At 43.6% G+C, this 27,384-nt stretch overlaps 1 protein-coding gene across 2 annotated transcripts in view; it reads right to left on the reverse strand.

Moving 5' to 3' along the window:
- Window positions 1-27,384, reverse strand: part of megf6b (multiple EGF-like-domains 6b) — an 84,270-nt gene that overhangs the window by 50,218 nt on the left and 6,668 nt on the right. For both annotated transcript variants that reach the window (XM_080421338.1, XM_080421337.1), the window contains exons 3-4: window positions 26,714-26,823; window positions 16,007-16,111 (exon numbers count right to left, since the gene is read on the reverse strand). In XM_080421338.1, the coding sequence (XP_080277464.1) occupies window positions 16,007-16,111; window positions 26,714-26,823 (215 nt within the window). The remainder of the gene's footprint in view (window positions 1-16,006; window positions 16,112-26,713; window positions 26,824-27,384) is intronic.

Here is a 27,384-nt window from a genome sequence, read left to right on the forward strand (position 1 = left end):
TTACTGTACCACTCTATCACTCTGTAAACATTTAGCTTTATTTACTAATGCCAAATGAAATGTTTGCCCATTTAATCCCTATTTTATACTTTAACAAATGAAAGTAGAATAGGCCTACACCATGTAGAATTGCACATAAAAGAGAACAAAGGCAAAAGTAGAACGATTCTGTAAATATGGAGTGAGATATCAGTGTGATATCAGCGGTCTACCTGGACGCATGAGGAGATAAGGAAAATCAGGGGAACCCTGGTAGAGGGGGAGATGGGCCCAATGCCCCATTATTCCTCTAATTGTATTTAGCAAACGCATGTCCACTCAGATTTATGCAAACAACTCCATGCTCTCACCCCCAGCGTGACCGGCAGCGACCTTTGGTCAGTCCTGCTGTAAAGAGCCTAATGAGGCCGGGATGGGAGTCATGCGAGGCCAAGACCCAAGCACAATTAGGAAAGATTCATCCTGATTTATACTTAGTTGTGCCCCGGCGTTTCGCAACAAGAACAGCAGATCTACAAGCTCACTTTGATATGTTTAGAGTTTGTAGATCTTCTCTTTTCCGTTTGTGACACTATGCGCAGCCAATCAGGTGCTGAGCAGGATGCAATGGCAGCCAGACGGGCAAACGTGTAGTAAACCCCCCCCCACCCTTTACCGCAACAGGCTCTCTCTCTCATTTCAAATGCCTTTCCTGCACTTCACAGACCTCTGTTTGCTCTAAGGAGGCTATGCCTAAATACCTCACACTCTTTCAGGATGAAAGAAAGAGCCTGCACAAAGGAAGAGGAAGTCACTAGAAAGCGAAATAGGGATTCCCAGCTTAGTTTCTGACAGTACAAAAGAAGAAGAGATGTTTCCTCCTGCACTCCTGCCTCATTTCTTCATCATTAGAATTCTTTACTTTTGAGCTCTTAAAGGGCCATAGCAGTGTCCAATATGAGTCTTCATCGATTCATAGTTTTGGCCATGTATCGTAAATAAACATAGACCATTTTCCCATTGGCTATACACCTTACATTTTGTGTTCATTCTTTTCTCCAGGAAGTTTTTTTTTTTATAGCATAACTGATATTGATGATATAGTATTGTGTTGATTACCTGCCTCAAGCAAGTTTCACGTCTCTGCAAGTTGATTTTCAAGTTGATAGGGAAGGTAGACATGAAATGTATAACATGCAATGAAAGTCACAAGTAAGACTCAAACCCGTGACATGGTATAACAGTACACTGGTATATATACCTCAACAAAGTGAAACACCACATATCAGACAGACAAAAAATCGCTTGCGATGTGACCCGCTGTCAGATCTACAATTTTCAGCACACGACACTGGCGTACGACAATGTATAAATCAGGCACAGCAGTGGGAAGAAAGGCAGGGAGAGAACGGGGGAATGAGTCAGATAGAGAGAGCAAGGGAATGACAAGCCGTCTGCTAAACACAGCGATGGAGGGAGACAAAGAGGCGAAGAATGTGTGAGAACGCTCTGCTACAGGAACGCCTGGGACCGTTCCTCCTCTGGGCAGTGCCTATCTCGCCGCTCTCTCCTTGGTTTTCAGCTGCCACGCGGGTCACGCTATGCTGGCTGCTAACAATGCTTTAAGTATGGGATTAAATCTTCAAATGGCACATGGAGGAACATGGGAATGGCTAGTAAATGGTCCATTTACATTCCAGTTTATAGCTCATAAACTGCTACAAAAGTGTGAATACATTTCCAGTTATGAATAGCATTTGAATAACATCTCTCCACCTGTTCCTGTTCGTTTTTAGCTATTTGTTTTGACCTTTCCTCTGTTATATTCATTCACTCAGATTTCTTTGGTGGTTTCAGCAGTAGAGCCTCGGGAGCTCGGGTGGAGCAGGGGTAAAGTTCCTGCCCACCACCGCGGAGACGAGGGGTTTGGATCCTCTGCAGTGCATCCGGCTTGGCCGGGCACTACAACAGACACAATTGGTCGTGTTTGTGGGAGGGAAGATGGGAAGGGACTGGGAGGCTGATCTCTGTCGCTGCACTAACAACACCTAAAGGCTGGTCAGGGTGCATGTTCAGTGGGGTGTGGAACTAGAAAGAACAGCGTGCACCTCTGCATGCATTGCGTCCTCCCGGCGAAAGTCGGGAGGACGATGAAGTGACAAGTTATGCCTATCGGAATAGACACGTCAGGTGTTAACAGTGACAAGGGAACTAGAATACACGGGGAATCAGGAAAACGGCATAATGACTAAATTGGGAGAAAAAGGGGGGTGAAAATAATTATTAACAGTATACCTCACCTGCAGCAACTGTCACTGCGGTTTGAGAAAATAAGCTGATTTCAACCTGTTCACAAGCACTTGAGCCATGGCCTGGAAAAGCCATCGGGGTAAGGTAAAGGACACCCTGAGAACGATCTGGACTCCCTGTGATCTAGACATTTATTATCTCATTTGCCACCCATTTAACTTTTACAACTCTCTATCTCACTCTAAAGAAATTCTAAAAGCCACGAGGCCAGATTTTGAGGAGGTACAGCATGTGTGGAAAACATTCTGTATGGGTTATATAATCTCCCCTAATGCCCCACCACCTTTAACCTCTCGCTGGTGGAAGGACATGCCAGTTAAGAGTAAAATGCTGCAGCTGGGTAGCTCAGGGCTTTAGAGGTTTACATCCTTACAACTAGCTCTGGGTGGTGGGCTAATAAAAAAAACATAATCATGTGAATTATGTGTTAACAATCTGTCCAGTCTGTATTGCTTTTCTCATAGACCAACTTCATTTACAGTAAACGAGGATCAAATTAATACAGTGTAACCAAAGGTAATCCAGTCTATTAGCTAACAGTGTAAGAGGATTAGTAGTTGTCACAACTCATCTGTAATCAAATGATCCTATCACAGCATGTCAAATAGTTGAAGGTGTCAGTCTGGGGCAACCCCATAGCCAAATGGTTAGGGCGCCAAACACATGATAGCGAGCCACCGGTTCAATTCCTGGCTGCTGGCCGGACCATTTGCTACATGTCGCTACCCCAACTGTCTCTCTCCGTGTTTCCTGTCTCTCTACACTGCATTCTGTCAAATAAAGCCTCAAATAATAACTTATGTCAGTTTGTGTGATGTTAAAGCTTCAATCTATAAGTTTACCTTTCCCAATGAAGAGAGGTAATTGCAGCGATGTTCTACAATCTGTTCTACAAGCCACATCTATAGTCCAATGCAACGTCAATAAATAACTTTATTGACATTGTCAAACAGTATAGTGGCATACCCGACACGAGGGTCAAACATAGTAGTAGGAAGACCATCTCCAACCACTGCAAATGTAGCCTTCCCAGCAAGCACAGTCAGGACCCGGACCAATCAGTGACGTCTCGATTGGGGCTAGATCAAGTCAAACCAAGACAAGTCAGATCTGGCCCAGAATATCACCTGATTTCAACCTAAATTAATCCTGACCACAAAAACGTCACTTCCAGGACGTCATCTAAACACATTTCTCATCACCCAAAATTGCTGTCCAAATGTCCATATGATGTCCCGGTGATGACGTCCTGTAAATGACGTAAAGATCATCCCCATATGGGCTGTGATCTGGCCTAGTCCTGAACGTCACCGGGGTGATGACCGGGCGTCATCATAACGTCATCATGACGTCATTGTGCTTGCTGGGTTCTAGTTATATCGGTATTACAGATTGTTAAAACAATGTTTTAATCTCGGATAATAGCTTCATATGTTCATGACACTCTCATGAGTTATTATTATTATTAACTTCCTGAATGGATTTGCCCCAGTGAAGAAACAACATACTAAATCAATCCTGAAGCAATCAAGCAATCAACAAACTCATAATGTACTGTGTCTTCAGCCATGAGCAGTGAGACTCACATTTGTCTTTCATTTAGGGTGGTTAAGAACTCTAAAGAGGTACATTCTCGCCCATTAGTGGTTTCACAAATGTTTGTCTTAATCCCAAGTTAAAGCTCTTCAGTGGGACAGAATTTAGGGATTTATTTTTACAGTGGGAAAGGTCCCAAGGCCACAGAGACCTCACCTCTCTCCTTGTTTTACATTCCTCAGCACTCCCAAACATGAAGGGGGCAGATATATTTAGCATATATATAACCCATTAACTGGCAGTTGTGTACTTGCCAGAGCTGGCAGCATGAAATGGTGTGGTGTGATGCGATTGAAATGGTTTCTCCAGACGGCATGGGGGGGATGTTCTTTCTTTTAGGCAGCCCACGAGGGCCAGCCTAGTAACATCTGTGTCACTGCTGCTCTCTCCCATCACTGTCAGTCTGTAAATGGCCCGATGAATAAACGAGTGACGATAAAGAGTCAGCCCGCATCCTCAAACAGGGTGAAAGGCCACATTACATTCCTGGCTTTATTACCAGTACGGCCAGCCATGATGAGACGCAGCGGTCCTCTCTCAGAGAGACACACTGCGTCCACATGCTGGCTTCACCTCTGACCTCTCTGCTCCGCTGTCATCCCCTGAACAGTGCACAGAGAACACAAGTCACCCACGGCACGTAAATCAGAGTGCGTTTAACACGCGCTTGAACAAACAAATGAACAATACAGCTGAAATGAAACGACCTGCGCGCTATTGTCTCATCTCCTCCCCTTATGTTAACACGCTTGTAAACAGATAAATGCCATGTGACAACTTTGGGTTTCTTATATCGGCCATTACTTGACTTCAGTATTTGCAATTATGCCGCCGATGTGTCCCGATTTTTAACCACTTTTCAACCTGGTGTCACTATTTTGGGCATGTCATTATATAAGTCAACAAGTTAAAAAAGTTTTTTAAATAGCAGATCTACAAGCTCACAGCAAGTTACGTTGTGATGCGTTGTGAGCTTGTAGATCGGCTATTTTGGTGTTGAATAAGGCTTAAGCAGTTAAATAAAATAAAGTTCCGTTTATGTGTTTATTTGTATCTATCAATCAATCTATGCAAATTGATTCAACAATGTTGCACTTTTAGAAAAATATATTGGTCAAAACCAGTTTTTGGAGACCCTAGACCACCGATTAGGTAGACTGCCCTGGCGTGTCTGATATTATGTCTAGACGGGCGGGTTCAAAATCTCCGGAGAAAAGATCCGCCGGATCCTATTGGTTCACCGATCTGTCCATCAGCCCCCGCCCCGCCCCGCCCCGCCCCGCGCCCCTCCTCCTCCCCAATGTGTAGCATTGAGAGCCCTGATGTCACAACATTTGGAGCGACGCCCACTGCACTCTGGTTGGTTGGGGGAATGAAACACTTCCTATGCCCGGAACATCAACTGGTTGGTCCAGGCTTTTATTTTTTAGCAAAACTGAAAAAGAACAGCCTGGAGATCGAGGCTACAGATTAGGTGGTCTAGGGTGCAGCAGTAGTGGCTCAGAGCCTCTGCCTGATGACGAAAGGTTTAATATCTCCCCCGGCCAAGGGGGAATTCCCCTTTAGGCTAGTGGATATATGTCGGCTTTCCACACGGGTTTGATTCCCGGGCGTTACACTAGGACTCTCCAAAATCGGGATCGGACCCAAAAATCTGGCATCGGCCGGGCTCTAGTACAATATGAAGTGCAGTCCACAGGTGTGTGAGGTGGGAGGCCCATTCTAGGAAGCATTAAACCAAAAAAACTGCAATTATGGTGCAATTGGTATGAAATGTGTGTGTAGGATCCATAACTTAGGAAGATTACATTGCACATCTGGATATTTTTATATGCTTGCTGACATTGTGGTTAAAAGCTATGCAGAAGATTGATTAGCCCCCCGTAACGAGAACCTGATTAAGTAATCTTCTCCCATTGTTAGCCTGACAAGCTGTGTTGACTATACTATACTATAATCTGATTCAGAGCTGAATTAATTGTTGTGGTATATTGCCACAGTACATTTGCACATATGAATGTGTCCTCTAACATCCTAACTAATAGGAGCAGTGGATGCCATTCATTTATTTATTTTAAGATAAATGTTTTGGGCTTTTTATACCTTTATTGACAGAGAAGTGAACTTCGACAGGAAACGGGGAGAGAGAGATGGGGAGTGACACGCAGCAAAGGCCGTCGGGACTCGAACCTGCGACGCGCTGTCAGGCTACATTGGAGCCTAGGCCATTTATTTTTAAAATTTTGTTCTTTTTAAGTTAGTTTCTGTGGTATTTTTAAGCCTTGATTTGATTTCCGTCTGGCTGGGAATCAAACTGGGCACTCACTGTCAGGCATTTGAGCTCATGTGGTATACACCCTTACCACTCTGCTGCCGGGTCACCCGTGGATGGCATTTATTAACACTCCAGATTCTATTCTATTTAGAGTCTATTTAGACAAAGGGAATGTTGAGGGAACTGACTGTGAAGAAGACTGTATGAAATTAAAATAATATTATCGAGTTAAAAAACTAAACAAACAAAAAAAACATGCAAAGCGGTGGAATTTACTGAAGCCACATGTCTAAGAGAATGTCTAAATATGAGCAAGAATTTAAAATGAAAACTTCCTGAAAAAAAGGAAGGCAGCCGCATCCATTGAATTTGTATGAAAATGAACCAGCTGCAGAAATAACCTGCAAACCATTTTACAGAAGTTTCTTGTAAATACACAGTAAAAAGTTCATATGTGTACCTCCCAGAGTGTACTAATGGAACCAAATGCACCCTTATGGGTCCATTTGGTTCCATTTGTACACTCTCTGTGTTAAATTAACACAGATTATTTTACTGTACATATGTTCAAAGGAGCCCTGTCAGCAGAAGAGACAACGTGGGCCGTTAAAGACACGCTACAACAGGCTGCGGGACACTTACCGAAGAGGTGAGACCTCTATTCAGCTGCAAGTAATTGTAGAGTAGCCCAGCTAATAGGGCTTGAACAGAGGTACTCTAAAAGAGGAACATCTGAACGGACCCTCCCCCTGACACCCAAACACTGCTGTACAGGAACCAACAAACACCAGGTCCAACACCTACTTTCTATATACACGTATATATACATATATATGAATCTGCTTCTCTCTTGACACAGCTGTTCTACAATGAACAAGGTCTAAGGTCACTGTGAACTTGGTGCATATGACACAGTTTTGTGTGCATGCGCGTGCGCACGCCTGTGTGCGTGTTCATGTGTGTGTTAAACACAAGTGTGTCATCAAACGTGTTAACGTCTACAGCCAGCAAAATTCTGAGGGAAGGAAGGTAAAAGAGAGAGAGAGACAGAGAGAGCAGGGGAATGAGAGTCAAAGGGAGATTTGTGACAGACTGTAACACAGTCAGAGGGGTTCAATTTGATGACCTGATAACCTGTCGTAAAAATGATCTACAGTACTTAGTGGTTGGATCTGTCTACAGCTAAACTGTTGTTCCCATCACTGCCCCCTTCTACACCCCACCGCTGTGTGACTGCTTAAATGAATACCTTCACAACAGAGCACACACTGTCTTTATTTTCTTTCTTTTTGGCACAAAACCCCCTCCACATATTGCACCAGCATTATATACTTAGTATTTACTGTACATTCTGTATGTCCCAGTTGCTAAATTATTCTCCCTTAATTTCTCTATACACTCTACATTGCTGTCAACGGTTTTACCTTTACTTGTCTTTACTTAACCACAACAACCAGCACAAGTGTTCCTTCCCACAGTGTTTAGTGCCAGTGGGCACATTCTCACACCTCTATGAGGACAACTAAAGTCAGAAAAAATGCTGACATTTTTTGCACTGTGCATCTACCTTGAAAAGGATCAAGGCTTGGCACATCTCACTCTCTAGGCCACAAGGCCATGTAGTACTGTTTGATGACAAAAATGTGCATTTTTTCCCCTTCTTTTTTTTTTATAAAGTGGGTTCAAAGTAGAACAGTATGTCTCTATGCCACAATACCAGTTGGACTATATTTAATTACCTACGTACACTATATCTCTGCTGTCGGGCAGAAACAGCTATGTCAAAATATTATATAATCATTCTAAAATAACATGTTTTTAGAATTGTTGTCTTCTATATTGTTATTGTTAGCACTGTTTGCAGAGCATGTTACAACTTTTCGCTGCTTGTACTTGTAAGAGTGAGTGATAAATAAACCCCTTTGATTCTTGAATCTTTGAATACCTTTAAGACATTTTGAAGTCACTATTTATTTGGTTGTTTTTCTTTGCCATGCATTTGTCAAGTTCTGGGAAACTGTCTGCATGTTCCAGAAGCTTTTGGCTAGCAATGTCCCTCGGTTTAAATGACAGCTGGTAACAATGCTCAGGAAAACAGGAGGGGAAACATTTTCTGTAGAAAAAACAAACAATCAGCTAGAAATTTAAATGTCATGGTATTTCAAAAGGTCAAGGATTTAAGAGAGACCCGTGGCTTTTCACGCCGAATTCTTGACCAGCGATCTGCCCGTGTGCTGCATTGTTCACATACAACCCCACAGTGCAGTTTCACCTATTATAGTTGAAAGATAATGAATTATGAATAGCCATGAATCTGAAGACTGGCAAAAATGGGACACATGGCCATCAATGTGGGCTCCGGGGACATCCAGGGGTTCTTAAGGGGGCTCCAGGTCCCAGCTAAATGATTGATAGTTAGGGACCAAATGGACCCTCACAGGTTTGTAACTCTGAGGGCGTACAAATGGAGCCAAATGGACGCCATTTGTACTCAAAGTTGAAGAGTTGGAGTTGAAGCAGGAGAGAGGGGGTGGATGGTGGTGAAACCCGCTCTATGACATGTCCAACACCCCATCAATCCCAGCCGTCTCTGTGGCTACACAGCTCGCTGTCAGTGAGCCAGCGTCCTGGTAATACAAGTTAAATGAACACTCAGGATTTGACAGTGTGGATTGGCGTCCCAGAGATAAAAGATCATATCAAATGGGGGTCCGTGGCGGCGTGGCCTAAACGTTTTAATTTCTTTGAAATTAAAAAAGTTTGAGAATGACTGCTTTAAGAAACCATTCGGATGCAGTGATTTTAACAAGTCAATATAAAATGTTTTGGTACAACGTGCTGAAAACACCCTCCGATGTGCTGCACAAACATGATCAAATGTGGATGTCACAGCATTCCGACTGTTGTGAGAGTTTTGCTGATAGAGCACGATATATCCTTCTGGTATCTCGTTCGTTCTCTGTGGCACATCTCAGTGAACATTCCACAGGAACCCGGCCAGCTGAACTGTGGAGGGTTCACATTTTGTGCAATCATGCTCCTGAGCATTAATTGACCTTGCTATTCAGAGCGATCTGTCAACTAACCTAAACTTTGAATACAGTAGGTCCTATTCAATACCCAAGTGTTAAAACTTCGTTCAGTAATTGGAACTCTATTGTGAGTCTTCTGTGCTCCACAGACATTGTGTGCTGTTGCGTGACGGAGAACATTGTGACCTTTTTTTTCCTGCATTCTGTCCACTTTGGTGGTCAGGAGTGGAGGAATGCCATCATACTGTCCAGCTGGGCAGACTGGTCTGGACCACTATCCCAGTCGACATCCCCATTCTAATATGAATGGGGATATGGTACACTAGATATTAGAATACGTTTAGGATGCTAATGTGCTTTCAGGCAGAGGTAGCCTATATTTTTGCATAATGCAGTAGTAATAAAGCTGAGATTAAAAAAATCTCAATTAAAAAGTTATCTATTAATAACTTAACTAGTTAACTATTGAACTGTTTAATCATTGCTATGGCGAACATTATGCGCTAAATTGTTATACATCTCTTTCTTACAACAACAACAAAAATAGGAGAAAATGCACATATTTCAAATTAATTAATACTTTTCACTCTGACATCAACTATAAATGTTTTTTTTTCTTGAATGGCAACATTAAGCAGATAACCATCTCTTATTCTAATCAAACTGGGGTCATGAATCCAAGTGACTTTTCAGCTGTGAAGATAATGACGCTAACATGCTCCTGAAAGGTTCAAAGACAGTGTGTCCACTGCTGAGAAAGCATGCCTGGGATGCTTTGAAGCGTACATTACAGAATTATGATAATGATGATAGGCATCAGCTGGGGGCCCGTCATGAGTGATGCGTCGAGCAGGCTGGCCCTGCTGGCATCACCATGACCCCAAACCAAGCCAAGACATGACATGAGCTTATGATCCAGAAACCGTTTGCACAAAGTAAAAACCACAATTAGAGAAAAGGGCTGAAAGGGCTCTTTGACTGATTTCTTTTTTTCTTTTTCTCCTTCTTTTTTACAGCTTTGGGTTCATGAAATTATATACAAGCATCTAAACAGGGTCAATTCGTGGACTTACAATGTAGAACTGGGCCAAAGCAATACGTGCAGCCAAGCATGTATCCAGGTTAACAACTTTCAGCCTTTTGGGCATGTAAATGTCAAAAAGGTCAAAAAATACTAAAATAGGAACAATAGCCAATCTACAAGCTAACAATGCGTCGCATGGCAACACGTTGTGAGCTTGTACAATGTATTGGCTATTTTCACTATTCGTCATTATGACAAAGTATAAAGGGCTTAAAGGGCTAGACCACTTTAGTAGAGGTTTGGGTTGTGTAGTTACCTTGCAATGATGTAACTCCAAAGGTGGGCAAGAAATCTAAAATAATTGCTTCATTGATTAGAAATTGATCATTCAAATCAAACCATATGCTCAAGCTCTTTTAGCCCATAAACGAAGGCAAACAAAGTTGATTCTGACAATATAGAACGTCATCAAACTCAGTGCTATTTTTTTGTATAAAAATGTCAACAGGACGTTGACATTTTTATATAAAGAAATAACACCGGGTTTGGTTGATTTAGCTATTTTTACTAGCAATAGTACCGGGTTTGGTGATGTTCTATATTGTCAGAATCAACTTTGTTTCCTTTTGTTTACAGGCCAAAAGAGCTCTTCCTGAGCCTCTTCACTGTACAATGTAAGTCAATGAGGAGCCTGTATTGGATTATCAATTTCTAATCAATGGAGCAATTATTTTGGTTTCCTTGGCCACCTTTAGAGTTACGGCAAGGTATCATGGCAAGGTAACTACACAACCCTATTACAGAATCAAGAAGTTTTATTGTGTCACTTTTTTTGCTTTTTAGATTACTTCCATTGTACTGTTTGCGTCAGTGCATGTCACATTAAGTGGTTGTAAAGAAAAGACAGTTACAATAAGATCGGTTTTCATAGGACACAGACTACAACTGTGTGCATCTGAGGCTGAGCCCAGATGTTGGCTGGTATGAAGACATCTGCCCTGCCAGAAGTCTGAAAAGATTGGAAGCTCTTGATCCCAGAGGACACCACTTGTCTGCTGATGACAGGCTGGATATTCTCTGCAGTACCTGAATCCCATAAGGACCCAGGGCAAAGAGGCTGGAACCATTTTAAATGGTGAAAGGTTTGAAGAAGCACCAAGACTCACCTAGAGCTGTGATAAATTGGTTCCAGTGCATTACGAAACAATGTGCTCCCTAACAACTTCAATGTGCAAGAATTTTAAGGGAATTTTTGCTTCCTACGCTTATGACTAAATGGTACCTTTGGAATTCGTATATGAAAGCATATCATTCTTATTTGTCCATAATCCGCATGTCACTCACCACCCATTACCACATGGGGTATGTGCATTGGTGTTTGCATGTGTGGCAACAAGTGACGCTTATCTTAATTAAAACAGCAAACAGCTAATTAAAACATGATCAGTGATCGTGATAGCGGTTTAACATGAAGCAACATAAAAAGATGTCCCCATCAATCAGATGTAATTGTTTAATCTTGTAATTAACTAATTAATCCCAGCGTTTGCGGTTGAACGAAGATGAGACAAGTGCCCGTTCAAAATAAATGTGAATTATAAGACAGACTCCCCCTGGGCTCCATACTTCTACTTACCACAGAGCTAGGAGACTTACCAAAATGAAAAATAAAAATTATATGTTTTACGAGATGATGTAACTGAAAAACAGATGACACTCCACCACCCCCAGACAACTATTGGGAGCAGGAGACTAATTAGGTCCTTGAATGGCATAAACACAGACCAATTTCCATACACAAACACGGGCAAACCACATGAAAGCATCCTGAGAAGATATCGCCACATGCAATTGCATAGGAATGTTCAGACAACTGACAACATGCAAAAGGCATTAAACGATGAGTGAATCTGTGTGATGTGTGGCTCGGTGCGTTAGCCTGTAACTGCTGCCGCCGCCACGGCTTTAGCTTATATGTAAACATGTGACAACATGACAAGAGTGAGGCGAATATCGACTGACAGTTCCGAGAACGCACAAAAGACCACAACAGTAAGCAGAGCTGTAATAATAGCCTGTGTGCATGCGCTGGGAGCTGTCCGGTACGCAGTCGACCACTGCGGTTATCCTGTGGTAGCTCAAGAATGTGACAAAGTTACAAAGAGAGGCATAGTAGCTGGACCACCAGAGAGTGCTTTTTGTGGCGGTTAAACCACATATCAGAGCCATTTCCAAAACAAGAGTCATTCATTATTAGAGGTGATGTTATGGCTCTATCTAGAATGAAACACTTTGTACTCAGCCTACATCTATAGTCCTTTTGCCCTCGGGCGTCTATTAGGCACGGTGCTGGACCACAAAAGTCCAGCTCTGAGGTTATCAGTGCTCTGGTCAAACACAAAGGTTCCCTGTGGTCAGGCAGAACCAATCCAAGTCTCCACACCCATGCATCCAGAAGCCCTTTCTGCTCAATCACAGAGTAATATAACTGCCATGGCACTGAAAGTATATTAGCCTCCAATAGAGGGGAGAGCTGCAGGGTAAGGGTCTTCTGCATACAAACCAGTCCCCAGCTGTGACAACGATTCCCCATTTTGAGCAACGCTGGTAGGTCTTGACGCATAGAAAGGGAAAAGCGAAGCATTTAAGATGACATACACCCACTGTAAAATGCACAGGGGTTTTAGCATTTCCTAATGTAACTCAACTCCCTCCAGCTAAATATGTCCTCAGAGACAAATATGAGAGAAAATACATTCTAAGCGGCCATAACACCTGTAAAATAAATTCACGGAAAATATACGTCAGAGTAAGGACTTTGAAGAACGTCATCGTCGCAAAGATTTACATCTTCTCTGGCCCGTGACAATACATAGAGCCGGAGTTGAGGGATGGGTCATAAAAGGCCTCAGGGTGCCCTGCCCCTTGCATCCTCTCTCTCCCGTTATGCATCATCATGTGTCAGGGAACTATGGCACAATGGAAACAAGTCCCCAGGACTTTTTTTGTGTTATCATTTTTCAGTGGTGGAAAGTAACTAAGTACATGTACTCAAGTACTGTACTTACTTTTTACTTTAATGGATCATTTAAAAATGTCAGTACTTTTACTTCTACTCCAATAGATCTCAGAGGCAAATATTATACTTTTACTCCACTACAATTATTTGAAAACTTTAGTTATAGTTACTTTGTAGATTTTGATTATTATTACAGAACATGCATTAACCACTTCAGCCATTTGAAAATAGACGATCTATAAGCTCACAATGCGCTGTGAGCTTGTAGATCTGCTAATTTCAAAGGTTTTTAATACATTTTAAAACATTCTTCATAATGAGTACTTTTACGTTTGGTACTTTAAGTACATTTTGATACCAATACTTTTGTACTTTTACTCAAGTAAATGTTGTATTCCGGACTATTACTTGTAGTATTTCTACATTGCAGTATTGATACTTTTACGTAAGTAAGAAATGTGAGTACTTTTTCCACCACTGATCTTTTAGCCTTGACTGTACCACGTCTGACGGTCTGACTAATAAAGTGTTCAATCAATCAATCAATCAATCAATCAATCAAAAAGCCATACCGCAGGGCTAGTCTGCGTGGTCACAGACCTGCTCAAAGTGACTGATGATCTCTGGTAGTGAGGGTCACAGGGGGCATTATTTGGTGCATAGAATCCATTTTGTACAATTAAGAGACATATATTTTTATATTGTGTTTTTGAAAGACTGCAACTTTTTTATGGCAGTCAACAACACCAACAACAAAACATTTTGGTGAATCGCAGAAACGTAATAGATAGAAGAATCTTGATCTTTTCAAACCGTGGCCCAAGAATTGTGATTAAAATGGAAAAGGTGAGGTCCCTGGTGTTTCCCACCCCTACCATGCATCCTATCATCACACAGAACACATATATAATACATTAATCCATTAAGACCGGGAAAGCATCTGTATCATTTTAAGATTTATTTGGCTATTCAAAAATAGCAGGTATACAAGCTACAGTAGGAGCTTGTAGATGATCTGCTATAGAAAAATAAAATAAAAACATTTGTGCAAATATTTGAATATATATATATATTTAAAGGGAACATTTGTAACTCAAATCTTTGCTTCTGTGGGGGGGGGGGGTCCCTGGAACAAAATATTTTGGGATGTGGTCGGCGGCCAAATACAGTACATATCATTTTGGGTGGTCCTTGACATGAAAAGGTTTGAGGATTTAGAAGACATTTGTAGAATCCCTAGAAGCAAAGATTTGAGTTACAAATGTTTGCTTTAAAAAATATATATATATATTGAAAAAAAATCTAAGATTTTTCGAAAATAGAGGATCTGCAAGCTTGTAGCACGGCACCGAGAGCCGCGCTACGAGCTTGCAGATCTGCTATTTTTGAATAGCCAATGAAATCAAAAAATGACACAGATTCTTTCCCAGTCTAAATGGGTTAAAACCCTCACATCCACTCAGGGTTTCACTGTACTCACAGTACAGATCAGTCATTTGTACCGTCAGTAGTACAGAGCCTACTGCACAACTCATAGATGTTGACGCCGACTTGATGTAATTGTGTTTACCGCAAATGAACGGGGGGAGGGGGGGGGGGTTATGTGTGCAATTTTATGTAATGCTATGCAGCCTTCTTTTTTTGGGGGGTATGTGGACACAGCCAGCACAGTTGATGCTAAACAGATGTCTTCCATCATCACTGGATTGAACCCACAAGGAAGAGCCTGGAGAAGACACCCAAGTGGCCTCCAGCTGTGCTAAGCGGCACCTCAATGAGCATGTGTGCTCATCATGGCGCCTCTGTCCTAATGATTAAGCCTCTCGTTCAAGCATTAAATAACCTGCTAAGAAGCTAGGTCAGCTCGGGCCGCCGCAGAGAGCTGCGATCCCTTGCAAGGACCTGTCACTCTCGGGCCTGTCCGAGCTTGATGACGGTTGCTGTAATAACCAGGCAAGAGATAAGTGGCTGTACGGTGCTGGGGTTATCACATGGCTACCTCCGACCCCACAGAGACCTGAAAGATAACCATCTGCTGATGTTGGAGTTGGCATTCTGGACGAGAGCTGGACGGTCCTGGTTCCTGGCCAGATTGGGCTAAACCAGGTCAGGCTGTACACTGTAAAGGGACTCCCATTGTTCAGCGGTTCCTGTGGCTTTGAACTTGGATGAGCGCTATATGGCCCATCGTTTTAGGGTGTCTGCGCGGGGCCCAAAACTAAAGGAGGGACAGTGGAAAGCAAGCACAAGGAGGAATTTCCTGTCGTGTGGCGTTATCAGAAAAACAACAACATCCTCCGCTGTTTTGTTTCAACAGCTCAACTTCCACAATAGGTTGCTGATAAAATTCTTGGACTGGTGGCGAAGAAGCCAACTTTTGAGATGTGAAGCGATTCCCGTTCATTAGCGGGGAAATGTGATCACTGAGGGGGAGTCGATTGAGGCTTGGGGATTTGGCAGAAATGCATCAAAACATTGGCTCACAGTAAATAGCCCAAAATGTGTTTTTAATGAAATGGCAACCTGTTATCAGTTCCAATTCCAATTCATCAAGTGTCAAGAGAGCTTTCACGTTACATACATTTATTTATCTATCCTCTAAACTACCTGCTAAGTGCTTTTACTGGCTGAAAATGAAACTCAATTAAATTGGATAATACAGATAAGCTGTCAGGAGAAGTCAGGAAAAAGACAGACCACCAGGGAATAACATGAGGTGGATGGAAAAGAGAGAGAAATGATTGGACCACTATGAAACCACCTGTACTCACCATACTGACAGCTGGGCCCATTGAATCCAGCAGGACAGTCACAAAGCTGGGTGGATCCCGCGCGACACTGGCCCCCATTGAAGCACACACCATAGCTGCACAGCGCTGCACACGGCCACGGTGATGGAAAGAGACCGAGAGAGAGAGAGAAAAAAATGTGTGAGTGAAAGAGACACCTGGCCGTTGTCACGAAACATCAACATCTGCGGTGTGAGACACTCTGACCACCTTTTATCACACACTCACAGTACTGTATCATCGGCCTGTTAACACCTAGCTGATGCTCTTTAGGTCACACAAACCCAGCTAAGAGGGCTCCCCACCAGTTGGCTCATTTTAAGCAGTGGAAAGTAGGTGTCAGGCATTCGGCCAAGTGAACTAATTCCCCAGCCTTAATGTTTATGGGAAAACTAATGTTATGGTTTAACCTGAGCGGTGGGAAGAGGACGTACTTCCACCGAAGACCGACCACCAAAGTGATCCACATCCCCCGCGAGTCTGTACGCGTGTTCAATTTATTAATTGCGCTAGTTAATTGTTGACAGAAATAGTGGTCTTAATGATGTGTTTGTGTGAGTTGTGGGGTTGCTAGGTCAGAGAGCCACAGGGCGAGTGTGCTCATCCATCTCTGAGAGCCCAATGGCCATATCTGCTTGAATCCCCTAGGTCAACCTGCAATCTCTCGTTAAGACATGTGAAATTCAAGGAATCCAGGATTCCTTGAATTTCACAATAAACAAGCTGTGAGATCCACAACGAAGCTCACACGTGAATCTGCCTCTGTGGTGCAGCATCACATTCCATACACTCACAAACGGTGCATAAATCACTTCTTCACCTTTAAGTGTGTGTGTGTGTGTGTGTGTGTGTGTGTGTGTGTGTGTGTGTGTGTGTGTGTGTGTGTGTGTGTGTGTGTGTGTGTGTGTGTGTGCGCGCGCGCACGTGCGTGAATGCGTGCGTGTGCACATGCACGCTGTGATTCTAATATACAGCATGTAATCCAGGCCTGTCGTTTGGGCTCTGTTGAGCAGAGTACGGTGTTTAGCATTGATGGCAGAGGATTGATGTCTGTGATTGCTCTTCCCTACTGGCAACATGTACACACTGGCTGGCAGAGGAGCCGCAAGGGCCCATCTAATCACAAGAGGAATGTAAGCATCAATCCCTGTCCAGGTGATTACATACCCTGCCGTCCAAAGCCAGTTTAATGGAGGAACCTTTGCCAGATTAGCAGCTGCTCATCTAATCCCACAGTATTTCTGATCATCATTCCATTCCCAGGTGGTTCCGGTGCCATTCTCATACCATATAAAGTCTATACTGATATCACACTGTTGATATCAACATGTTCAGAAATGATCAGAAAGCATGAGCTGTCAGTTTAGCTTACCTTCATCTACAGAATAAGGCAACAGAAAATGAAGGCGTTCTTTTCCCATGTCTCTTTTTTAGATTTTTTTGACATGACTTCATGTTATTTCTGTTTGGAAAAAATATATTTTATACAATACTGCTCTTAACTACTCGCCCTAAAAGACATGCTTCAGATCTGTCTCTGGTTTGGACATTGTCATCGATGGCGGGGAATAACGTGACATTTTCCAGACAGAGGAGATGGACATGAAAAAGTGGCCTCTCTAATCAGCAGTGACATGCCAGGGTCATTTCATCCACGTCTGTCAGCAGAGAGAGAAGCACAGCCTAAACATCCGCCTGTGAACCCTTAGTGTTGGGCCCCATCCTCCTCACACACCTGCTCAGCAGTTCCACCACACACACAAACACACACGCACGCGCACACACGTGCACACACGCGCACGCACGCACGCAGGCAGGCACACACACACACACACACACACACAATACGGATGAGTAAACAAAATACACCCACACACACACACACACACACACACACACACACACACACACACACACACACACACACACACACACACACACACACACACACACACACACACACACACACACACACACAAATAAACCACCATAGAAGCAGCCAAATCAAACTAACACACATCAAACACTGTCAAAACCAGTTCTCTCTATGCAGCATATTCAGCTTTTCTCTCGTCTGGTCTCCGTGACGCCGGTGAAATGGCACTGCAACAGGAAGGACAGATCATGACTGCTGTAATCTCTCCCATGATGACTTCCAGTTCCTCCGTTTCTGAGGCGACAGTAGCTCCAAATGCACCATAGTAGTACCACATAACATAACTATCCCTACTCCTGCCATTAGCTCTGGTGATGAAATGTTAATGTGCTGAGAGCAAATACATGGCTTCACAGATGATGGATGTGCAAGAACACATTACTCAGATGTCAGATTTAATTGCTTGATTTAATCTCTCTCTGAAATCATCAAGACAATGATATAATGTCTTTGTCAGCTGTGAAAGAGCATCACAGAGATGCTTCTTCAGTGGAATAAAATACAAGTTTTTGTTAAATCACCCACAAAGAAATAAAACACTGGGGCACAACGTGGGGACCACCAATGGTGTTTGAAGGGATTCCCAGCTAAATGATTGATAGGAACCAAAGTAGACCTTACGGATCTGTAACTCCGACTGTACAGTACAAATGGAACCAAATGGACCCTTGTGGGTCCATTTGGTTCCATGTGTACACTCTCTAACATTGAGAATTGTACTGGTAAATTGGGGTCCCGACTCCCAGATAAAGATTATAAAATGTGTGTCTGTGGCCTAATGCATATCAAACTGGGGGCCTTTAAATAAAAACAAAAGTTGAGAATCAGAGATTAGAGATTCAGATATCTCTCACAGTCTCTTCTATGCAGAGATATGACTATGAGGGCTATGAGGGCTTGTTGGCTGCAAACCAGGGCATTTTTTGGTCTGCCCCGATCCAGTGCCCCTTACACCACTTAATCTCCCCCTGAAATGATTCCTTAACCCATTCAATCCGGGAACGCATCTCTGTCATTTTAGATTTCTTATAACATAGTGAAAGTTTGTGCTAAACCTTGAATATATATTCTACAAATGTCTATTAAATCCTAACGTTTTTTTGAAAAAACGTATGTTGCTATATCAGTGGTTCTCCAACTTTTTCATGTGAAGGACCCCCAAAATGATATGTATGTATCTCAAAATATTTTGTTCCAGGGACCCCCCAGAAGCAAAGATTTTAGTTAAAAATGTTCGCTTAAAAATATATATTCAGATTCAGAAGATTTGCACAAATTTGCAAAAATAGCAGATATACAAGTTCATAGCGCTATGAACTTGTATATCTGCTATTTTTGAATAGCCAAAGTATAAAATATGGATAAAGTGGTTACACAGTATGTGTTCCCGGTTTAAATGAGTTAATGTGCCGTGCAGCGTGGCGAACAGCGCAAGACTCACTCTCATGTCTCTCTGTGATTGCCTCCACTCTACTCCAAAGACACCGTGTCTGAGAGGATTAGCAGCTCCCACAAAAGAACCAGGCGGCAGAGAGACCCAAGGGGTCAAAGACTCACGCCGACCACTGGAGTCCGGCGAGCAGGTGCCACCGGCTCGGAGCCCTAAAAGGACAAGGAAAGGCTGAGGCCTTTCTAAATTCCTGTGTTTGTTTAGGCTCCGTCTATCTGTTTGACCCACACAGAACGAGACACAGAGGGAGACCAAGCGTTTAGCGTTAATTCACAGACACAAAAGCCCTGTGCGGCGTTGGACCCTGTTTGGTGCCGCATAGTAATTGGTATGCGCAGAGCCCGGCGCCCTATTTTGGGTCTACAAATCATGGTTTGCTGTGCACAGGGATGTGTCATTTCAAAGCGTTCTTGTGGAAGAAGAAAAAAGTAAGAAAAAAAAAACAGGGCACGCCAGGGGCAAGCTACGTCGGATGGCTCTCTGAAGATACCATTCAAGTACACAATAAAATCCTCAGTGTTCATTTAACTCTGAGAGAGTACAGAAATAACATTTGCACTCTCAGAGTTACAAATAGATCAAATAACACTGAAGATGTTACTGTGTAAGGCCCAATCAAAGGGACCCAATAAACACGACACAACAAACAAAGGAAGAACACTCATGCTTTAGATAAAAGCCCCCCCAAACACACATTTAACAGCTAGCAATTAGAACATTTGCTGAGCATTCTGCTGTGCCATGAATCATTCGTCTAAGCCTAGGGTATACATTATATACAGAGATTCATTTGAGGGAGAAATAAATCTCCCGGAGGGACATGTTACATGTTTCCAAGCACACTGCAAAATCCTGAGCGTTAAGAGTTTAACTGAGAGTGTGAAGGCTACATTCTTACCCTTCCTGAGTTAACTTAACACTCCGAATTTTGTAGCGTAGTTGGAAAAAGAAGAGGGGGGGGGGTGGGAGCCTGGTAGAAGAAGCGGATAAATAAGACTGTCATTCCCGTCACAGAGAGATGACTGTGTGTAGATAACCTGCCCTGACCTCCTATGGGTGGAGGTGAGCTCAGCCTCAGACCCAGGTACACCTCCTCACTTGGGCCTTCAAACGTCCCAGAGACGTGGATCAGACAAGATAATTACACGTATGTCTCTCTGACTAACGAGGAAGTCAGCAGACCAAGACTTACCATCCCTCCCTGTCAATTTCAATGTTACTCGTTAGTGTTCAACGGCAACATTTAATCAATATTTGGGAATTTATATTATGAATAGAACAGAACAAACAAACCCAGTTACATTTGTTGATATATGGTGTCATATGTCATGCTGGGGCCGGGAGTGTGTCTGTGTGTGTGTGTGTGTGTGTGTGTGTGTGTGTGTGTGTGTGTGTGTGTGTGTGTGTGTGTGTGTGTGTGTGTGTGTGTGTGTGTGTGTGTGTGTGTGTGTGTGTGTGTGTGTGTGTGTGTGTGTGTGTGTGTGTTTCCGTGTGTGTGTCCGTGTCCGTGTGTGTCCGTGTGTGTGTGCGTGCGTGTGTGTGTGAGTGTCTACGTTCAACAATGCACTGTGCAGTCCCCATGACCACTGACATAGTTGTCTGATGGTTCTCCATGCACGCACGCAGCCGCGCAGCCGTGCACGCCAGCACGCGCGCACGCTCACGCACACACACACACACACACACACACACACACACACACACACACACACACACACACCCCCACACACACACACACACACACTCACAGACCACCCATGGACAGATGAGCAGTTTCCTCCTCTCTACCAGGACGACCTTCTCCGGCCTGGTCCCTCCACAAAAGGGGGCCAGTTCCTATTCAGTGGTTTAACGAGGGCGCAAAAACTGGAGAAGCCATTGTCTCGGTTCCTCAGCCCGCTGCCTCAAAGCTTATTGTTGCCGTCAATCAACGTAACTGCCTGCTTCCACTCGTGACTATCCCCACCTATTCTCATCCACTTGCTGAGGGTCAGGTTGTGCTTGTTGAGTGAGTGCTCAACAGAATGCTTAAGTAGAGGAAGTCCCTCTGAGTGCCATCACTAAAGTCAAGAGCATCTACGCTCTCTGGAGAATCAGATCGTCATCAAGCCAATTGGACTCCTTTCAAAAAACGGTTTAAGTAGCCAGTTTCAATGGTTCACCTCAAAGGCACTTCAGGGCTTTTTCAATCAAACGGTACGTTTTACATGGACTTCCTTGTTTGTCTGCTCACTGACTTCGAGATTTATTTTAAAAGGCCCCTTTGTTCGTTGGTTTTTCAAGCATTTGAATAGACTTGTATCTTGCAGAGAACATTGGGATTCCTACATAGAATTGTCAAAAGAAATTCTTTTGCCTCCACATTCTTTGTTCATCTTAATCATATTGTGAAGATTCCAAAGTTGTGGGGGCCCCAACATCCTTTAATGTGACTGAAGATATGCTTTATTTTCATATTTGGATGAGGCCAAACAGGGAGAAGGGTATAAAAGAATGGAACGTGTTGTGACAATAACCAGATATTTGCTATATTTCTGGCATTCTCTCTCAAACATGCGACTACTTTTACCATGCAAAAGAATGTTGGAGACAACAACAATTGTGGCCAGAGACAGAGAATCCACAATGCATGGGGAGGGGAGGGGGGAGGTTCAGTTGAACTAAGGGTTAGAGAAGACAGAACATAGAAAATGTAATATTTAAAGGTAACAGAGAGTTAGAGAAGACAGAACATAGAAAATTGAATATTTAAAGGTAACAGAGAGTTAGAGAAGACAGAACATAGAACATTGAATATTTAAAGGTAACAGAGAGTTAAAGAAGACAGAACATAGAAACTTGAATATTTAAAGGTAACAGAGAGAGCGCGCAACCACCAGACGGAAAACAAACGGGACTAGACCAAATTATAAGAAAACAAAAATAAATCTGACACACTGGAAAAAAATCTACCCAAAACCAGAGCAGAATGGAATGCTACTTAGCTCTCAATCTGGGAACCCATCACCAAATAAAAAGGAAAAACAGCGCCCTCTGCTGTTTTTTACTTATTCATTTGGCTCTGGGCGGAGCTGAACGGACGACCCGTGCTCAGGGAAACCGGGGTTTTGGTCTGCCTTCAGCCTTTCACTTCCGGTGGTGCGACTATGTTTTCATTCCCACTAACAATATTTCTCCACGGAACACTGACACCATTTCTCCCAAAGAACATGGATCATTTTGGTTATAAGCCCACTTGTTTCTATGATGAAAGAGCAATTTAAAATGTTACTAACTTTCCGTGGTTTTGTCGGCTTCGAGGACGCTATTGTTAAATGAGTTTCGGTTTGTTTCCAGTGGGGAACGAACGGCACACACGTAAATCCCGCCCACTACATTTGATTGGGTAAAGCGCGGCCTGCTTCCTGATCTGATGGCACGCCCACTTGTAGCCAATGTGCACAGGTTGTCAACACGGCTACCGACAGATTCAAACGCAGAGCAGAATCTGTTCTTGAGAGATTACTTAGCTCTAAACAGAGAATACAGAGTGGCAGAATACCCGAGCACTGTGACTGATCCAAAACTAAGGAAAACATTGACTATGTTGTACAGATTCAGTGAACACAGTTTTGCGATCGAGAAAGGCATAGGCAGACCTGGCTCCCAAGAGAAGACAGACTGTGCACCCACTGCACACAAAATGAGGTAGAAACTGAGCTACACTTCCTAACCACTTGCCCACTGTACCAAGACATCAGAGACACATACTTCCCACAGATTACAATCACCCAAGGAGAGTTTGAAAACATGACCAACTAGAAAAAGTGCTCCAAAGTCTCACCGTAATCGGACGCTGCGATACTCGCAAACTTTATACTCGCAATGTCGCAAACTTTATACGAAAAATGCAGGGCAGAGGTTTTTCCTTGGCCTCTAGGGAGTGCACACACAAAGTTTTACACAGATTGGTGCAGTTATAGGTAAAAACACGAATCGGACTGTTATAGTGCCATCATGAGGCTTATAAAAAAAAATTAAAGTGGGATTTCCTCCGTGGCCTAGTGAGAATGTGCGTGCAAAAATTCACGGAAATTGCATGCTGTGTACATGATTTGAGGCATTTTGTTCAAAACGGAGCACTCCTGCAAATTTTGGTAGCCATTCTTAGCCAATCAGGATGGAATATGAAAAATCTGAAGGACCATCCAGGGAGTGTGTGTGCACAGTTTCGCTGCGATCAAGGCAACAGTGCCGGAGATTAGCAGTTCACAGACGATCTGACACACACAAGGACGGATGGACGGACGGATGGACGGACGGACGGACAGACAGGGTGCAAAACATAGTCTCGGCCATGGCTTTTGGCCTGGCAGAGACAATGACAAAAAATCCCATATCTGTTGGGTGAAGTACAACAATGTGCAAACACAGCAGCAAGATGTGTGAGCTGTTGTGACAGGAGAAGGATGTCTAATGGAATTCAACCACCTTAAGGACTACTAATCATTGTGTGTATCCCTGCACTGTTTACACCGGAATGACCCTGGTATTCCCATTTATTTGTACATACATTGCTTTGATTGTTTTGTTCCACTTTTGCTTTGGCAATGTAAACGTTCTCATGCCAATAAAGCCCCTTGAGAGGGGGAGAGAGAGACGGGGGGGTATACACTGGGAACTCTTTCTATAAATGGGATTTGATGTACACATCTAGTTAGCCTAATTAGCTTACATTGGCATTTTATTAGGGTACACGCACACATGAAAAGTCTACAAAGCATGCACATCCAAGACCTCAGGTGTTGGACAGCACATACTAAATTAGAAAAACAGAGTCTGCATACTGGATCAAGCTCCCATAGTTATTCTCTAGATTACCACCAAGGTGATGTTTCGAGCGTCTTCCCCAGACACACAGAGAGAGAGAGAGAGAGAGAGAGAGAGAGAGAGAGAGAGAGAGAGAGAGAGAGAGAGAGAGAGAGAGAGAGAGACTGAGACCCCACAGGTTCTAGGCACTAAATCACTCTTAACACAAAGCACTCTTTTAGATTTTCCAAGGATTTGCTAAAGCTCCAACACTTTACCTCCTACAAAACAGATCTTTTCCCTTTGCATGCAACGTGCACTGTTGAAAACACAGTCTCACATACGGAGTTGTGCTGAAGGAGTTACAGTGCAGATAGCACATAGATAAGTGCTCAGCAGACGGAGAGGGAGGATTGTGGTGTGAGCTTCCTTTTATCCCGGTTCAATGGTTCAGAGAAAAGGGTGATTAGTTTGTCCCATCTCAAAGTGCTGCTATGTCTTCAGTTACCAAGATAAAAGCCCCTGCCTCGCGTCGAAAAGAGCTGACATTGTCACGCGAATAGAGAAACAAAAACCCTGTGCGACTGATGCCTGATTTGTGCTCTGCCGTACGCGAGTGTTGCACGCCGAAAATAGACAAGCTATAAGCACAAAACGCGTCGCAGATGTGACATGCTGTGAGCTTGCAGATCTGCCATTTTCAATGCATGACACTGTCGTACAACAAAGTATAAATCATGGGGGAGACACTGGCCAGCGCTGCGGAATGCCTGTTAAGACGTTTCTTTGTGTGCGTTTTAAAACAAACCAGGCCCCGGCACAGAGCAGACAGCCTAATGCTCCCCTGCATAATTTAATACTGTAACCTTCTCTCCGGAGACAAAGAGTGCTTTGAGGACGGCATGAACCCCATAATGAGACCCTGATGAAAGGCACATCCAGGGGATCATCTCCCACTCCCCCAGCCCGGCGACTTGCCATTCGCCCCGCAGAGAGTACCTGTACCGGGGCTTGGGAGGGGGGGCGTGAAAAGCTGGGCACTATCGTGCATGGGGTGGTCCAAGTCTGAGGAAGTAGCAGCTTTTCTTGAGGACAGTGGTGTCCAAGCTGTTTACAGGAGGGCTTTGCCAAGGGTGCTGTCTAGGTATGCAGGCTATGCGCTGTGGAACACTGGCTGTAAAATCCCATCAAAGGGGGGCTGCCTGGTCTCAACGGGGTGAAGCTAAGCCTATCCAAAGCGAGATGAGCTGCTGGCAGCCCCCATTATGACCCACAGGAGTTCCTCCGATCTCCTGTTACCACAACCTCTCCATCACCGCGCACAGACCTGTGGATTAGAGCTGCTGTGTGGGATAGATTCACATTCTTCTTTGTTTGTTTTTTTGTTTGTTTGTCAGATTTTTGTTTATGTGCGGGTGGTCTCTACAAGCTAAGATGACAGTGATTGTTTTTGGTATGAAAGATCAAATAAAAGCCTGCACACTAAATAATATGATGTGTGTGTAATCCTCCGCTACTCTGCTTCTCAACATGGGGTCCAGGGACCCCCAGGGTCCTAGCTGGGGACCAGGGGGTCCTCAGCTACAGTAGATGATTGATCGGACCCTTACGCGTCCAAATCTTATTAAATGGACCCCCATTTAATAAGATTTGTATCTCTGGGACCCCGATCTAAGAACATGTACAACATGGCTCTGCAGGAGGCTAGCAAAATGAGAAAATAGCCAGTCTTGTACATTCTCTAGTTGTATGTACATGTAATTATGGTGAAGATCAATCAATTAGCTGGTAACCCACTGGAATCCCCTCAAGGACCACTGGGGGTCCCCGAACCCAACATTGAGAACTACAGAGCCAACATTCAACAATGGACAGTGAATGACTTTGAAGTGTACCTGTCCAGCCAAACAGAACCTGTGCGACTGCCAGACAGGCTGGCCCATGTGTCTCAAAGCCCTACAGGAGCGCTGCACAGCCAAATTCAGCTGAGCCAAGCGTAGAAGGGGGATTATCTCTAGCCAAGTCACTCAGCACTTAAACATGGATCTCAGATCCTTATTGTTTTGCGCAGAATTGCAACGCAAATCCGATTTGAGAGCTAAATTCAACAGTTGCGGGATATTCGACATTCAACACTTTAGACTTTTCCCGTAGCACCCCACTTCTGAATCTTTAGTGACGACAGATTACTAGTACTGCGGACAAGGCTCTGACTGATAACAGCTGCTGAGGAGCCTGGTTGGACCATCACCTCTTGACCTTTTGACCTTTCCCTAAAAGCCACTCCGCTCAGGGTTCTGTGCCCAGCGTGAGGCGATGTTTGAAGCGACCTTCCTCCTGCCAAGCCTATCGGGTATCAACCAACCACACCCCCACCCCCCTTTGAGTCACACAAAAGCCCAGATGCCTTTACACCAAATAAACAGACATTGTATATCTGTATAATGTATTGGTTTCCAAAGAACAACACCTTTATTTAAGTGATAGAAAGAAGGCAAAATATAAAGATACTCACGATACAGGCAACCGGCTTCCCCGTTGAGTTGAGACCATCCAGGGCAGCACTTGTTCACCGTTTGATAATCCTGTCTGTAGACTTGTCTGTATGCAGTGTAGTACGCCGTCCTGTCATCACAACAAATATATACATTTAAATTCTGTAATCACAACAAATATGTAAACATTTGAATTCCATATGTTATGAAGGCAGAAAATAATACATGAAATGCTGAGATATTTGAAGCTTTTTTCGTTTTGAAAATCTAGGCGGGGAAACCTTTAGATTTTTTTAAATTATCACCTATATGCCCCCCAAAATAGGGACAACCAGCATTCATGAAAAAACAGCAAAGATGAACCCTATAAATCTGTGTGTTGCTTGGCAACCATTCTCCTGCCCACTACTACATTGCTCCTGCCCACCACTGTGGAGTCAAGGGGTTCAAATTGACCGCGGTGCATCCGGCTTCGGCGGATAAGAAAATGATTGGCCCATATTCGGGGGAAGGGAAGCCGGGCGGGGAGGGTGATATATATAATTTTTTTACTTACATTTCTTATCCCACGATTTTGTAACCCATTTTTTCACCCAGTGCCAATTGCCTATGTAATCCTGGGCACTACTCTCCCTCTGCCAGCCTAGGGAGAGCCCAGAACTGAGCTCCTCCTTTCTTCAATGCATGAGGA

This window comes from Gymnoscopelus braueri (assembly GCF_963280865.1).
Source record: "Gymnoscopelus braueri genome assembly, chromosome: 3".
Taxonomy (NCBI): domain Eukaryota; kingdom Metazoa; phylum Chordata; class Actinopteri; order Myctophiformes; family Myctophidae; genus Gymnoscopelus; species Gymnoscopelus braueri.